This window comes from Nuphar pumila, chromosome 17, assembly GCF_984573655.1.
Source record: "Nuphar pumila chromosome 17, dmNupPumi1.hap1.1, whole genome shotgun sequence".
In the NCBI taxonomy this organism is placed as follows: Eukaryota; Viridiplantae; Streptophyta; class Magnoliopsida; order Nymphaeales; family Nymphaeaceae; genus Nuphar; species Nuphar pumila.
Genome location: NC_143265.1, coordinates 57,883,380 through 57,899,240, shown reverse-complemented (window position 1 = coordinate 57,899,240; position 15,861 = coordinate 57,883,380). Strand labels below are relative to the sequence as shown.

The 15,861-nt window shown below is 38.2% G+C and overlaps 1 protein-coding gene across 1 annotated transcript; it reads right to left on the bottom strand.

The window, feature by feature from the left end:
- Window positions 1-8,605: 8,605 nt before the first annotated feature.
- LOC149811990 (amino acid transporter AVT1I-like) lies at window positions 8,606-10,132 on the bottom strand. Its single transcript, XM_089993827.1, has 2 exons — window positions 9,623-10,132; window positions 8,606-9,139 (listed from the first exon to the last, which is right to left on the bottom strand). The coding sequence occupies exons 1-2, from the start codon at window positions 10,115-10,117 to the stop codon at window positions 8,624-8,626; spliced, it is 1,011 nt and encodes a 336-aa protein (XP_089849953.1). The 5' UTR covers window positions 10,118-10,132; the 3' UTR covers window positions 8,606-8,623.
- Window positions 10,133-15,861: the final 5,729 nt, after the last annotated feature.

The window sequence follows — 15,861 nt, the reverse complement described above, 5'->3', positions numbered from 1 at the left end:
AAAGATATAATAGGACTCTTCTTGACATGGTTAGATGCATATTGTCTAATGCTTTGTTACCCAAAGTATTTTGAAAAATAAAGATACATACAACAACATATGTTTTAAATAGGGTTTCATGTAAGGTTATAGTCTCTACACCTTATGAGTTATGAACTGAAAGAAAACCTAACCTAGGTCACCTTCATGGATGGAGTTCAATAGCTCATATAAAGCTATAGAGTGATCAAGATATAAACTTGATAGTGGGTCAACAAGGTGTATCTTTATTGGATATCCCAAAGCATCCAAAGGTTATAGATTCTACCATCCTGACAAGGATTTAATTGGAGGTAGAGATGTATTCTTGGAAGATCAAAATATGGAACTAGTTATTCCTTAAATAAATAGATATGATCCACTTGATTTCTATGACTCTGATGATTCACAAGAACAACTAGGTAATGATGAACCAACTGTTAGTACTCCTACTTCTCATCAAACTCAGGTTGGCCGCAAAAGGTCTAGAGCTCTCCCGTTATACTTGGATAACTATCATGTCTACTTGTTGAGAGAACTGTGTTATGACTTAGACCTTGATGACATGAAAGATTACCTGTCATATAATGAGGCAATAAAATTACTTGAGTCAACAGACTGGGTGACAACTATGGACGAAAAAATTGAGTTCATTGAGAAAAAACAAGTCTAGGAATTGATTGATTTAGCTGAGAAAAAGAAAGCCATTAGATGCAAATAAATTTTAAAGAAAAAATTTAAATCTGATAATAGTATTGATAAATTTAAAGCTAGATTGGTAGTTAAAAGATTTTCTTACAAAGAAGGGTTAGACTATGTTGATACATATTTACCTAATGCAAAATTTGAATCAATAAGGATAATCCTCACTATTTTAGCTCATTATGATCTAGATCTACATTAAATGGATATTAAAACCACATTTCTAAATGGTGAACTTAAGAAAACCATTTTTATAGAACAACCTGAAGGCTATGTTGTTAAAGGCTAAAAAGATAAAGTATATAAGTTGAAAAAATCTCTATATGGACTCAAGCAATCACCACGTCAGTGGTACTTAAAGTTTCATAATGCAATTACTTCATTAGAATTTATGGCAAATAGATTTAACTACTGTGTTTATGTTTGAAAAAGTGAGAGCAAATTCTCTATTCTCTTACTGTATGTGGATGACATTCTTTTGACTGAAAACGATAATGATATGATTGTCAAAATCAAGTCATGGTTAAATTCTCGATTCGAGATAAAAGACATGAGAGAATCATTTTATGTTCTTGGAATTAAAATCACTTGAGATAGAAATTCTAAACTTTTGAGCTTGAGTTAAGAAAGGTATATAAATCATATACTCAAGAGATTTAGAATGAGTAATTGCAAGCATGTTAGAACACATATGGTAAAAGGTGTCAAATTGAGCAAGAATGACAATTCAGGTGAAGGACAAAAAAGACTGAATGTCCCCTATGCACAAGTTGTTAGAAGTTTGATGTATGTTATACTATGCACAATGCCTGATATCAGCTTTATTATTGGTCTCATTAGTCAGTACCAAAGTAATCTTGATTGGCCTCACAGGAAAGCAGCAAAAAAATGTTTTGATATTTAAAAGGGACTATAAACTTGAAATTATGTTTTCAAGATAATGCCTTAGAACTGAATGAATATTCTGATTCTAACTTTGTTGACAGCAGAGATGATAATAAATCTACTTCTGGATATATTTTTCTCCTCGAAAGATAAACACTTTTTTGGTCATGCAAGAAACAAGGTTGTGTAGCTTAGCATACTCAGGAAGCAGAGTATATTGCTTGCAATGCTGCTGCTACATTTGTCGTTTGGATAAGCTGCTTCATTAAAGATTTGAAGGAGGACAAAACTAATAGGCCATTACAACTTTATTATGATAATCAAGTTGTCATCTCTCTTATGAAAAGTTGAGCGAATAGTTTTGAAAGTAAACATATAATGGTAAAATATTATTATATTTATGACATGATTGAAAAGAATGAAATTACAGTCAGTTACTTACTTACATCTGATATGATTGTTGATCCCTTAATAAAAGGCATATTAGAGGAGATATTCTCAAAACATGTATCTTGTATGGGATTAAGATATGTCTAATAAGATATATAGCAGGATGCGTAACAAAGAAAATAACTCACCATAGAAACCTTGATGCAAGTGAAATACTCCAATAGTGGACGATAAAATCCTGCAATGTGATACTATTCACACGGCCAAATGAAAGATGTTGGTCATACGTGACCATAGATAGTCATGTTCTCGCATGAATTCATGCCTTAAGGAAAGGTGGGCCCACTCTCTATCCAACGCACAAACTGCCTAGTAGCGGGTCAATCCAAATGAAGCATATTTGATAGAAATGCATAAAGTGTGTTACAGTTACCTCTCCCTCTAAGGAGGAAAAAAGAGTAGAATCTCGATTTTGCTGAGTAACAACTACCCAGGGAGAAGCAGTTCCAGCAACTCTCCTGTATTGAGAGGTTCTCGCTCAAGAAGATACACAAACAAAAGGAGAAAGAACACCCCCCCCCCCCCCTAAGAATTCCTTACACCATTCCAATACACCTCTCTCTCTCTCCCTCTCCCCACATAAGCGATCCCAACATCATAATGCACTTATCCATGTTCTCCAAGTTGGAGAAGGCATGGACTGGATTCACTTCGATGCTTTTTATCAGCCCCTGCATGAGGGCCAAGAGACACGATGTCCGGTATGTACACACCCTCCATCTTCTTCTTCTCCCACTCTGGATCTACCGACCAGCTCATCGAACCTCTCTCGTCAGAGATCCAATCTGGCCATCGGTCTGGCCTTTATTGAAATTCAACGTGAGGCACAACCCCCCATCCCTCATCATGAGGTTGGCGGTTTGCCTTCCCCAACGTCCAACCATTGGTTGGCTCTTCAAAAGGCAAGGAACTTGCCTTAACCTCCTCTCCTCCCAAGGCCAAACAACTTTCTGGAATCCCCTTGAAAATAGGTTATTCATTTGGAAATCTCGAGATCTCCTTGCCATTATGGGTGATTTGGGAAGCCCAACCACCTCTTTCCTTTTGATAGGGGTTAGGTGAGGGGCCCTTGCTTTCTCGCCCACCTCCTTATTGTCTGGATTTGGGAAATCCGGGTGGATCTAAGACTGATCCAGGCTGCTCCGACCCTGCTTCTGCCCGGATCTCAGACTTGTGGGTCGAACTGGGCCCGATCCAATGTACTGCTCTGTTTCCTGTAACCGATCCAGACCTGCCTTCTAAGCTGCCCCCTGAACTGGTTCAATGATGTCCTTCAAAGTTGGATTGGCTCAACATCTACTCTACTGGGTGCCGCAGCTTCTATGTCCCAGTCGACGGTCAACCATGGCCACAACTTGCTGCTCTCACACCGACGACTTGCCTAACCTTTGATATGGCCTGTCCCAACACCATGGAGGCTTACAGTACCTGTGTTGGTGTTGCTAACTTGGGTGCTGCATCTAATACAACTAGCTAATCCCCTGTACCACCGATGCCACCCTACTAAATGGGGAGGGTGCAGATGCTTTAGACTCCAGCCCACCCCTCTGCTGCATCAACCCCTATGCCATTCATCTGCCAGCTCCTGACTCAATGCCTAGAGGTTGTGGAGATGCAGAATGGTGCTTTGTTGGAGGTCATGGAGATGCAAGATAGCCTTGATGACGACCGTATGATCAACGAGGTTCTTGCAGTGATTAAACTCGGTTTGCTCACTCCTGCTCGTTCTTCAATTGCCTCAAAATTGAGAATGGCATGAAGAAGGGTTACCACTAGATCGATGATGGAGTCTTCCACATGAAAGTGATGGGGATCTTGGCAGAAGGGGAAAATCCAAATTTTTTGAATCATGAGGATTATGATGTTGAATGCACGTGGCTTGTATGGGCGACATAAGCAATAATTCATTTCAAGCACCATTGCTCAAAAGAAGCCATATATTATTTGTATCTAAGAAACGAAGATGTCAAACATTGAACAAACGTTTATGGATGATCTTTGGAGGCGATGTTCCTTTGCATTCCGCCCTTCGTCAGGGTGCTCGGGTGGTATCTTGGTGGCTTGGAGGGATGGCATGGACGGATCCGTTGCACATGTTAGGGATTATTCTATTTTTGCTTACTTCTCTCGGGGCAACAACGACATTAGCTTTCTTCTCACATCGATCTACGGGCCTTGCACTAATGCACTAAAGAAGAATTTTTGGAAGGAACTGCTAAGTATTAAGGAGGACTTGGACCCTTCTTGGATGAAGGATTGGTGCATTGGTGGGGACTTTAACTCCACCTTTTGCTCGGATGACTCCAACAGTGTATAATTGTACATGCTTAATATACCTATGTTCGCTTTATTTTTCATTTCAGCTCAAGTATTGGACCTTCCTATGCAAGGGTCTCACTTCACATGGTCTAACAAATGCACATTATCCGTCTTAAGGAAACTCGATCAAGACATGAGAGCCACGATGGGCCCTATCAAGGTGTCAGACCAATCTATGATTTGGTTGTCATGGGAGGAGGGAGGTCACAAAAAAAAAAGTGGGATTTTTGTTTTGAGATGCGGTGGCTTAGAGAACTAGATTTTTCAGAACTCCTTTATGAGTGGTGAAACTCTGCCCCAATGATGGGAGATTGGGCAGCTAAAAAATTAGAGTTTGTGTAGGGATGACAGTAGACCGGCAGAAAATAAGGCCCCACCCCTCCTCACCCGGTTTGGACAGAGGATGGAGGACATGCAACGGGGATGGAGACAGGGATGAAGGTTAAAATCAAAACCTGTGCGGGGATGAAGGCGGGGATGGACTTACGCTTTTCTCCGCCCCGCCCCTACCCCGTCCCCTGATCCCCATTAGTGAAATAACTAAAATGCCTTTAGGAATGGCAGTGGATCGGGGAGAAATGAAGCCCCACACCACCTCGCCCAGTTTGGACTGGGGATGGAGGACATGAGGCTAGGATAAAGGTTAAAATCAAAACTTGTGCAGGAATGGAGGGCAGAATTTTAAGACAGGGCAGGGGTGGAGACCTTGTCCCACGCCCTCACCCGGGTCCGCTGTCATCCCTAGGTTTGTTAGAAGCAAGATTATAGAATAGAACAAATACCATTGCAATCCAAAGTTTCATGATCTAGATGGTTGGGAATCCTGACTCAAATCATTACAATTGCATGAGAAAATTACCATTGAGGTGGTTGAGGTCATAAATCTGAAATTAGAGAGGCAGAACCTTGTAAACCTTATTGGAGATTGACGCATTTGCGAGTACTTGAGGTGGAACCAAAAAGCCAAGACTCATTGGCTCAAATTGGAGAAAATGAACACCCACTATTTTCATCTGTGTCTCCACAAGATGGCAGGTCAAATATGGCATATCTTCTTTGCTCGTCAACAAGGTGAGGAAGGCCGACCCTCACATCTTGGCTAGCACTACCGATCTTTTCAAGGTGTGTTTCGCTCAAGTGGTGCTTGTGGACTATGATATCTCTCTTATCTTTTAAATCTTTTAGTGAAAAGGATAGAGTGGGTCTTTCTTGTGACTTCTCCTTGGAAGAGCTCAAGAAGGCTAATTGGTTGCTCTTTAATGGAAAGACCCCAGGCGAAGATGGTTTTCCTATTGAGTTCTATAAGCATTCATGAGATTTTTTCAAAGCAGATTTGCTCTAGATGATGTCGGATTTTCATTCCAATGCCAAAATTCCTGAGGTATTGGGCAAGTTGAATCTTGTAGTCATTCCAAAAGATCCGCAGGCCGACGACATTGGGATATTTAGGCCCATCTCTTTGGTGGGCACCCTCTTTAAAATTATATCTAAAATTTTGTTAAGGGAGTTATTGGGTACCTCATTTCGGAGTCACAAAGCACGTTCATCCCAAACTTCACGATGCATGTGTTATTATTACCCATGAAATCTTACACTCCATCAAGCTTGCATGTACGAGGTTCTTTGTCCTTAAAGTAAATCTAGAACAGATTTTGACTTGCTTGATTGGAGGCCTTTTGTTGGAATGTTTTGCATTGTATGGGATTTGGTTAAAAGTGGAGACATTGGATTGAGGGGCTACTCTTTGCCGCCACATTCACGGTGTCTCTCAATGGGAAAAAGGAAGGGCCTGTTTTTTAAGCCCAAGCGAGGGTTGAGGTAGGGAGAAACCCCCTCTTGCCCCTTCTCTTTATCATCGCTATGGAAGCTCTCTCCCTAATGATCTCTAATGTGGAGGGTGAAGGCATCTTTCATGGTTGTAAGGTGTCGAAGTCGGTTTCTATTTAACACCTCCTCTTCGCAGACAACTTGTTAATTTTGAAGGATGCAATAGAGGATAATGTATATGTGGGTCATGTAGTTGATTCTTAAATGCTTTCTGAAATCTTGGGGTTTCATATGAATGAAGGGAAATGTTAAGTCATGGTGATTAATGACCCATCCAGGGACTCCCAACGATTAGCTTCTTCGAACTTTATGTGAAATGGGGTCCTTGCCTTTGAATTACTTAGGCTTGTCACACTCTACCTGGGGGTCTCTACGGAGTCCCATTGGAGTGTGGGATTAGGCAAAAAAATTAGTCTTGTGCCTCCCGCGTCAATTCTAGAGTGGGTAGAGTTAACCTCATTCGCGACAACATCACTTGTGTGGTTGTCCATCCATTTCCTCCAAATTTCTAAACTTTCTAAGAAAGTTGAGATGTTATTAAACTCCTTATTTCAAAAATCTATATTTGGAAACCCAGAGGGCAAGTCGAAAGCACCCATCAATTGGGTGCTCATTTCGTGGCTCTTGAATGTTGGTGGTTTGGGTATCCATTAATTGTTTAGAGAGGTTCAACAAAGCACTATTGGAAAGTGGCTTTAGAGAATTTGTAGGAAGGAAAATATCATTAGCTTCATTTTCTTGGAAAAGTAAGGCTTAGTGGGATGACTTTGAAACTGGTTCGAAAATTATCGATGGCATAGAGGCTCCGGGATTTGTAAGGGCTCGATCACAGTTTTAGATTCATTCAAGAAAGTGGTTTGGATAAAAGTGGGTGGAGGCAACGAGACTCTAGGCTAAGGGATTCTTTTTCTTTAGTTTATGAGATTGATAAATCCAAATATGGTAGAGTTTGTGACTTTTGGTCTAGCATGGAGGAGGTGTGGGTCTTAGTGTTGAGAAGGGATCCATCGCCTTGTTATCGAACCACTCTCTCTCAAAGGGAGGACTCAGTTTATTGGTCACTCACCAAATGACAGCAATTTTTTCACTTCATCGATGTATTCATTTCTGGGACCTTTGACACCTTCTTCGCTACCTAAGCATGCCTTGTGGGGGTGGATGCTCCTGCCTAGAGTGTCTTTTTGGGGCTGGTTAATCATTTATGATGTGATAAATTCTGAAATAAAGCTCAAGAAGCGTGGTTTCCACCTCGCTAGCCGTCACTTTGCTTTTGCTAAGAAAAATCTACGCTGCACTTCTTTAGGAGTTGTAATTTTTTCTCTACCTTTCTGTGTCAGGGTTGAAGTGATACTTTAGAGGATTTGGGTGGCATTGCCTTTCATAGAGAGGTTTTGATTGCCCCTCACCTCAGCTCTAGGGGCACCCGTTGAAAGTTTTTATAGCGTGTTTAGCTATAGACTGATTGGAGGGTCATTTGGCTTTAGAGGAACCATCATATATTGAGAGGTTGAGCATGTGACCTTTAGAGAATTAATAATCAGATTCAATGGGAGATTGGTGCGAGGGTTCGCCTTAAGTGGCCACACCTACATACGGACTGGATTGGGGAGCGCAGAGCATTTTTTTCTTTTCAGTCTGGACTCTGGGCAGACTACTTGAAGGTTGTCCGGATGTATTGAAGAATGAACATGGTACAGGGAATAGGGACGGCTGTTGTACTTTTGCATCTGTTTTGGTTTTGGTTTTACTGTTTTAGTTTTCATGTACTGTCTTCCTTTGCATCAGGTGATAACTCATCGCTTGCTGCTGTAACTCTCCTATGTTTCATTCTTTTGAATGGAATGATATATTTTTCCTTCAAAAAAAAAATAGCAAAACTTACATGCACTAAGAAATACATATTGCATTTACTTTATAACACTACTTGCTTACATTGGCGCTTCTTTCTGGCTTGCACTTGTAGTTCCTAAATGCTTTAGTTTCCTGCATTGAGGCAATTTTGAAGCACTTGCTTTTGCTTCATGCTTCATACATTTTTTCTACCACCTTTTTTCTCTGAAGGAAAAGAAAGACTTGAATAATGATAGTAAGATTAGGCAAATGGTAAGGTAGGAGAAAAAAATAAAATCCTGCAAAATTATGACATATGAAACATAGTTCTGTTTATTTGCAACTTCTTTATGTGATGCACATCTTTGTGCAGCTTTGATGTTGAGAGAGAGAGAGAGAGAGAGAGAGAGAGAGAGAGAGAGAGAGAGACCCATACTTATTTCATTCCATTGCAAACAAGTTGGAAGGGTAAATACAAGTAGATGAAAATATGGAAACAAATTATTTCTATGAGGGACATACGGTTCCCTCTTCTACCCTTACAATCATTACAACTTTTGCACTGGACCCACGACATACTAGATAATCCAATTCATTGCAAGTGGTCAATAATTTTATGCAAAGAAGTGTAAGTACCGATAGTGGCAATCAAGAAGCCCACCACCATAACCACTGCAATAATCACAATCTCATATATTGATCTTCTAGAGCCTTTGCAGATTTTCAGATAGCAGAAGCATGGGAATAAAATTGAAACTGTCATGCTAAGAGCTGATCCGATTAAAGCCATCATGTACCCGAAAAATGGGAAGGTCAAAGCAACCAATACAGTGCTTGCCACCAGTATGGTTCTGGTGATAAGGCTGGTGATGTTATTGTTCTGGAACACCAAGTTGTCTTCTATTGTGGTAGCTATTGGTGTAACAATCAATGCATATTTGGTCAAGGGATTTACTAAAGTGACAAATATTGCTATCTTTGAGCTTAATTTTTCTACTGGAAGATTTAGTGTCACTTGAGATTTTATTTCATCTCCGTACATCAAGTATCCCAATACTGCCATGAATCCGTAACTGAGTGTGCAGAGGGCAAAGCATGTGATCAATACCTGAAATACAGTTACAGAAGGACAATTAGAGATTTAATTACACGAGCTTTTTTGGTCACAAGGATTGAAACAATACTCAAAAGATTTTGGTAGTCACACTTGTCCTGATGATGACGTTAATTCTTATGCGGTATTTGGGCCATCGGCCGGTTTAAAGTTCACGAATCACCTATCAATGCGTGAAAGTATAAAAACGCCTCTTTGCAAGACTCTCTTTCTCTCTCAAAAAGTTCGAGCAGCTTGTTAGGCATCATGCTTATTTAGTAGCAGTATCTATATATTGTGGAATGTCAAAAGATTTTACGTTTCTATGATGTCTTTGTTTGTTTACCCTTTCCCTCTCTCTCTCTAAGATTTTATGTTCTTTGTTTGTTTATCCTGTGTGTGTTACGTGTATGTGATCGCTTACAGCTAAGACAAGCTTCTTAAGCTGTTTTTAATTTGAGTGTAGAGAGAGAGAGAGAGAGAGAGAGAGAGACTTACCTTGGAGAATTGAGTCCTATCTTTCATGGAAGAACAAATAGTGGGGAACATAGAATGACCAGCATAGCAAAAAGCATAGATACTGACAGCAGTGGGTATCCCGCCAACGCTAAAAAGTTTCCCTTTTTGGTGAACAAAGCCAACACCATCAACCGTGGCAGCCCAAAGCACAGAAGCCAGTATAATGAGAGAGGCCAGAACCCCACCAGCAGAAACATATGCAAGCAACTTGAGGCTTCTAATCCAAACAGTTGGGAGAAGCACAATGGCTGACAGGATAATGAACCCTTGGCTCCCTCCAATTTTGTGACCTGCAACCTTAAAATTTAGCTTGGGGAAAAGTTTTGCTAAGTTATCACCTTCCATTATCAGAAACTCGACAGCTACCAAGTATAACTCGAGGAAGAGGAAAACGGTAATTATGATTCTTCCCTTGGCACCAAAGGCAAGGCCACCAACGTCCTGGTAGGTTCTGATACATGGGTCAGTGTCCATGCATCTTTTTAGAAGAAGACCAGTATAGCAACACAAGATAGCCAGTAGAAACAGAAACATCAAGCTTAGCCACCCCCCTTCGGAAAGTGCATATGGAATTGATAGGATACCGACTCCTGTACAGACAACAACTGGTGAGAATATTGATCATTACTTCAGACCATCCATTAAATTTTACCTTTTTTCCCTTGTTTTCTACGAGAAATTTCCTGTATCTGCTCTCTTTGGAAGAGGTGTTGTGCTAGAAATAGCCGATGAATAGGTATCTGGACATGGTTAGACTGCAGTGATTGATTGAATCACAACTTGGTCATCACTAGTCAAGATATGGATTAGTTTTGCTATACTTGACTCTATTTGCCTTATTCACATATTGCAAAGCTCTGAACTTATGTCTTGTCAATAGAGCCAAGGGTATTTGACTGGGTCAAGACCCAATTAATACTTCTGTAGTCAAACTTGGAGTGTGGGATGTTATCTTGCAAATAAATATTCAGTTACTCTTTGCGGGTAGGGCTGATAAACGAGCTGAACGAACTGAGCAGAGGGTGTTCAAGCGTGGCTCGTTTCTTGTATCAAGCCAAGCCGAGCTTGAGCTCATGAAAAAGCTCAAGCTAAACGAGTCAAGCATGAGCAGGCTCATTTGCAAAAAAATATATATAATTTAAAAGTTAAAAACAATAAAATTTGGACCCTAAAGCTACTAATCCAATCTCAAACAAGTCATCTATAAAATAAATAATTGTTTCAAACTTGTAAGCAATGGGATTTAAACTCTAAACTTATTGCTTGTCAAACACTTCAACCATCTTCATTTTATAATATAAAATCTATGTAAAATATATTTAATATTACTAAACGAGCCTATGCAAGCCGAAACGAGCATTGGTTGTTCACGCTCAAGCTTGTCGAGCCTATTTCATGAGTTTGAACGAGCTCTATACGAGCCAAACATGAGTCCAGCCATGAGTGGCTCATCTTGTTTCCCAAAAACTGGAACTTGCAAAGCAACTCCAATGTACATGGATTGATAATGACGATGAAATGGGGTTCCTTGAAACACGTTTGGTTTTCCTGTGGAGAATGTTCATTATACAACAAAGAATTGGATGTGATGAAATTTTCCCCTCAATGACCTCTGGTTCAATTCCCTCATATGCTCCTGACAAGAGTAGAACATAATCTGAACTTCATTTATGATTGCTATTGCATGTAACATGTCTAATTAGTTGAGGAACTCCCATATTTTCATTATAATTCTACTTTAGGTGGTGCTTCAATCGCACAGAAAAAGTTTTGTTTCCAACGAAATAGCATAATTTCTGACTGCGACGATCCACAGGTCTCAAACATCGCATCTCTTTTTACGTTGTAAAAACACACCCTTAGGGTCCATTTGCATGTCATGGAAGAAGGTGCCGTGACAACTTCTTTCGTGGAATAGAAATCAGACCACCCCCTACAGGAACTGAATTCGTGAAAAAGGGGGTCCAGTGTGTAAAATGGGAACTGCTTTCTGCGCTAAAAGCAGCTCCCATGTTTGTGTTGCATTGTGAGGCCCGCAGAAATGGCACACGCGTGCATTTTCTTAGAAATCTCAATTTCCATAACATGCAAACGGGCCCTTGGTCTAATTTCGAAGGTAAAGAGAATGTTGTGCCTAGATATTCTACAATTGAAAGAGCCTAAATAAAAAATAAATAATACTTTTAAAAAAATTAATAATAATGCTTTTCAAGAGAGTCATGATTACGCAAGGTATTCGGTTCAAAGATCCCAACTCATCGGGCACTCTGTGGTAAGGTTCAAGGCTGCCCAAAAGTGCTTGAAAGGGAGAGAGATGTGAACCTGACAGTGCATTGATTCCATGAAAGCATGTTTTGAGGAAGGTGGTGCCAGTCTGAACATGGCTTGCCCCTTGCTGAGCTTGATGATCAATGTCCATCTTACCAAAACTTGAGTTCACATTCCATGCATGTAACTACTTATAAATGGGATACTTTTGACGGGGACCACTGGACGTCATCAATAGGGGAAGATAATCTGCATGGAAAGATGCGCAGAACGTCTGTTACGTTACGTAAACGCACCCTTGGGCAATCCCTATCTCAGGGGGATCACTTTTTCTGGATATACATTTTACCGAAAGAACCAAAAGGAACAGACAACTAATTTTAAGTCATGACAAGACATGTTGCATGAACTGCAAACACTTTTTATCTCTCGGAGGCCAATCAGGTTAATCAAATGTGCTAAATGAGTTTTTCAGTTTTTTTCATTTTGTTTTTAAATTCTGACAGTACAGACTTGATTTTACAGGAATCAGCTCTTGAAGTATTAGTTCGGATACATGGGTGGGTTTGGTTTTTATAACGTTCAAAAAATCAATGGTCCAAAATCTTTGTAAATTTTTAGATTTAAAAGATCAATTTTGAACCCAGGTTTGAAATTAAAAGAAGGTTTGAATTCGGAGTTTTAAGATAACAAATGGATCTGGATCTTGAACCATGAGTTTGATCCATATTAAAAAATGATGAAAGATCCTGGATAGAATTGAAAAATGAATCTTGGATCTCGATAAAATAGATAGAATGGCTCTCAGATCAGAGATGGACTTAAAAAGTGGATCCTGAATCAACAAGCAATTTATATTGCTCGTGTTTAACATTTTTATGTTTAAGCTTTGATATAATTTACTTCTTTGGTGTTGTAGGATTTTGCAAAAAGTCTCTAATGATGAATAAAAGTTGGGTTAGGGAGGATAAAACGTTTAGAGAGTACGATGGAGGGTTATGGAGGGTTGGATGCATCCATTAGTTATAGTTTAGCTCATGGCATGACCATTGATGAGATATTGAAGTGCCTATGTAAAAAATGTTGCGATTAAAGGTATCAAAGTTGAGAATTGGTTAAAGAGCATATGATAATATACATGATGATAAAAAGTTATATTATATGGTCTGAGTATGGAAAGAGTATAATACCGACATCTAGACATGATCACATAATAGGAATTGAAGATGACTAATTGGAGGATAATGCGAAGAACATTCCAAATCATGATATGGCGGGTGGTATACAGTTTGTCAATGTATTTTTAAAACAATATTTTTATAAAAAGTATTTATGAAAGTTGGTCACCAAATTTTAAAAATCCAACTCTCACAAGTAGTAAGAACCAGAATCTAACTCGAGAAATGGGTTGATAAACTTTGTATTCCACTCAATTCAAATTATTTATTGCCTTAAAAGGAAAAATTAAAAATAATTACAATGTTCAACAATAAAATATTAAAATACTTATTACAACCAAATGACTGAAAATGAAATTAAGTACAAATTCTTAATGTGGCAAAAAAGGCCCTAATTAACTAGAAAAGGAAAATGCTAAAAAAATTATAAAAATAGAGTTTTTTTGTTTTTCGCCTCTTCACTTTAAATTCAAATCCACTTCACTTCAACATTGTGGAATCAACAAATGGCACCCCCCTGTAGAAACACTAAACAAAAACACAAAAATATGAAATTCTACACTAATTAGAATTAACACGTGAAATTACAATTCTACCATTGACTATTACAGAATTTTCCATCAGGACAAGTTTCTGTAATTTGACAAAATCAGATATCAATTGGATTTAGATCCTTTTCAAAATTTTCAGATATGTTCTGACATATGAAAGGAGAAAATCTAATTTACAGAATGGTAAAATTCAATGTAAAACTCAATTTATTAACAAATGAACAACAACTTCGAAACTTTGGAAATTGCTATCAAATTTCCTCACAGCTTTCGATATTTAACAGATTCAGTATAGTAAAATAGATTGGAAATGAACAAAAATTTTACAACATAAATTAGATTAGTTTAAAAATTCAATCCACTTTACGGATTTGGATTTAGATTTAGAGTCTGGAAGCTCCAGATATATCAAATACAAAAACAGAAAAATACATAAAATGAAAATTGCAGAAAACAGAGTTACCAAAATATGCTGCAGGGAAAATGTCAAAACAGACCATGAAACGGAATATGATCTTGCTGAATTTTTGTAGAGAGAAAAAGGATTCAAGCAAGAATCAGATCCAATTTACGGATCGTGATTTAGATTCTAGATGCTCTATTTATGATAAAGACAAAAAGCTAAAAAAATTTAAGCAAAATGAATTTCCAGAATTCTGATTTTCACACTTTGATCTATTGAATTAGATCAAAGGATGAAAAATTCGAGATTCATGTACTAAGATCTAACTCCTAAATGATCTAATTATAAAATTGAAAACAAAAATTATAGAAATTAAAATGCAATTGAAAAGAAACAGTTACTCTAATGAACAAAAGTCGATCGATCCATCGAATTGCGCAAGAAGCAATTCCATTGATTGATCTATCTCATTAGAGATGAAAATTGATTCAAAAGTAATGCTACAAAACTAATTAAACTATTGACATGCTTAGAATTAAAGAATGTGAAATAAAAGACAAGAAAGTAGAAATCAAAAGATGAACACACGCAATTCCTTGCGTAAAATAAAGAGAGGGATAAAGAGAATCCATCGAATTTCTTACAAAATCCAATGAATCTGACGAGTGGAGGTGAAGCAGAATGGTCTTCAACGAGTTGCAAATGTCTAGCTCTCTTTCAAAGTAGCTTTCAAGTAGATCTTCCTTACTGGAAAAAAAAGAAAAAGAAAAGAAGAAGAACAAGACGAATAGAAAAAGGAGCAAGAGAGAGAGCTATTTGGAATTGAATAGAAGGGGTAAAGAGGAAGAAGAGGGCTGGCCTGAAATGGGGTTCAAGACCCCTTTCATGCCCCCCTAGGTGTTCTATTTATAATTTGAATCAGGTTAAAAAAAATTTACTAATTGAATTCCTAAAATATTCCTAATTTTAAAATACAACCTAACTAGCTAAAAATTACCAAAAAGAGGGTGGCACCCTTTTGAAAAGAGTTTTCTTGAAAAGTTGAGAATTGAAATGGGATTTGGGTGTTTGCTGATCATGTTTGAATTGGATTTATGATCCAATTAACATGATTTGGACTAGATCAAGGTCCGAATTGCCTTGGGAGTCGCTCCAAAACCATAAAACGGCCATAACTTCTTTGTTTTAACTTTGAATTGCACAAAATTCGAACCATGCCTTCTTTAATCCTGAAACATCATATGCATGTAATGAAAACCAATAAAAGATGCTTAAATGCACGATTTTATGTATTAAAAATAAATGCATTATCATGTATTATCAATGGGTTTGTTGCATACCATATTTAGAAACCAGATCCTTGTTGAAGAAGCTGGTAAAGAGATTTCAGAAGGAAGTGAGCTACCCAATGCCAACACTTCTGATTTTTATAAATATACACATGAATTGAGCAAAGCTTTATTTTTTTATTGTAAAACACATACGACATTATCTTTTCTTGTCAAACTTTGGCATATCAAAATCCTTGGAGGGTGGAGCAACAAGTCATTCAAGATGTTACTTGAATTGATAAGAGAAGTGCTGCCAAAGGAGTTGAGTTTGCTAGAGAAGTTATCTCGTTGCAAAAAAAATATTTCAATCATGGGATTGGACTACAAAAAAAATTATGCTTGCTTGAGAGACCATATGTTGTACTATGAGGAGTTAGAGTTCAAAGACAAGTGTGATGTTTGTGGAATTTTATGATGAAAGAATCCAGAAACTAGTGCTAAAAAAAATTTTCAAAAAAAAAATTGATGGTTTCCTTTGAAACCAAGG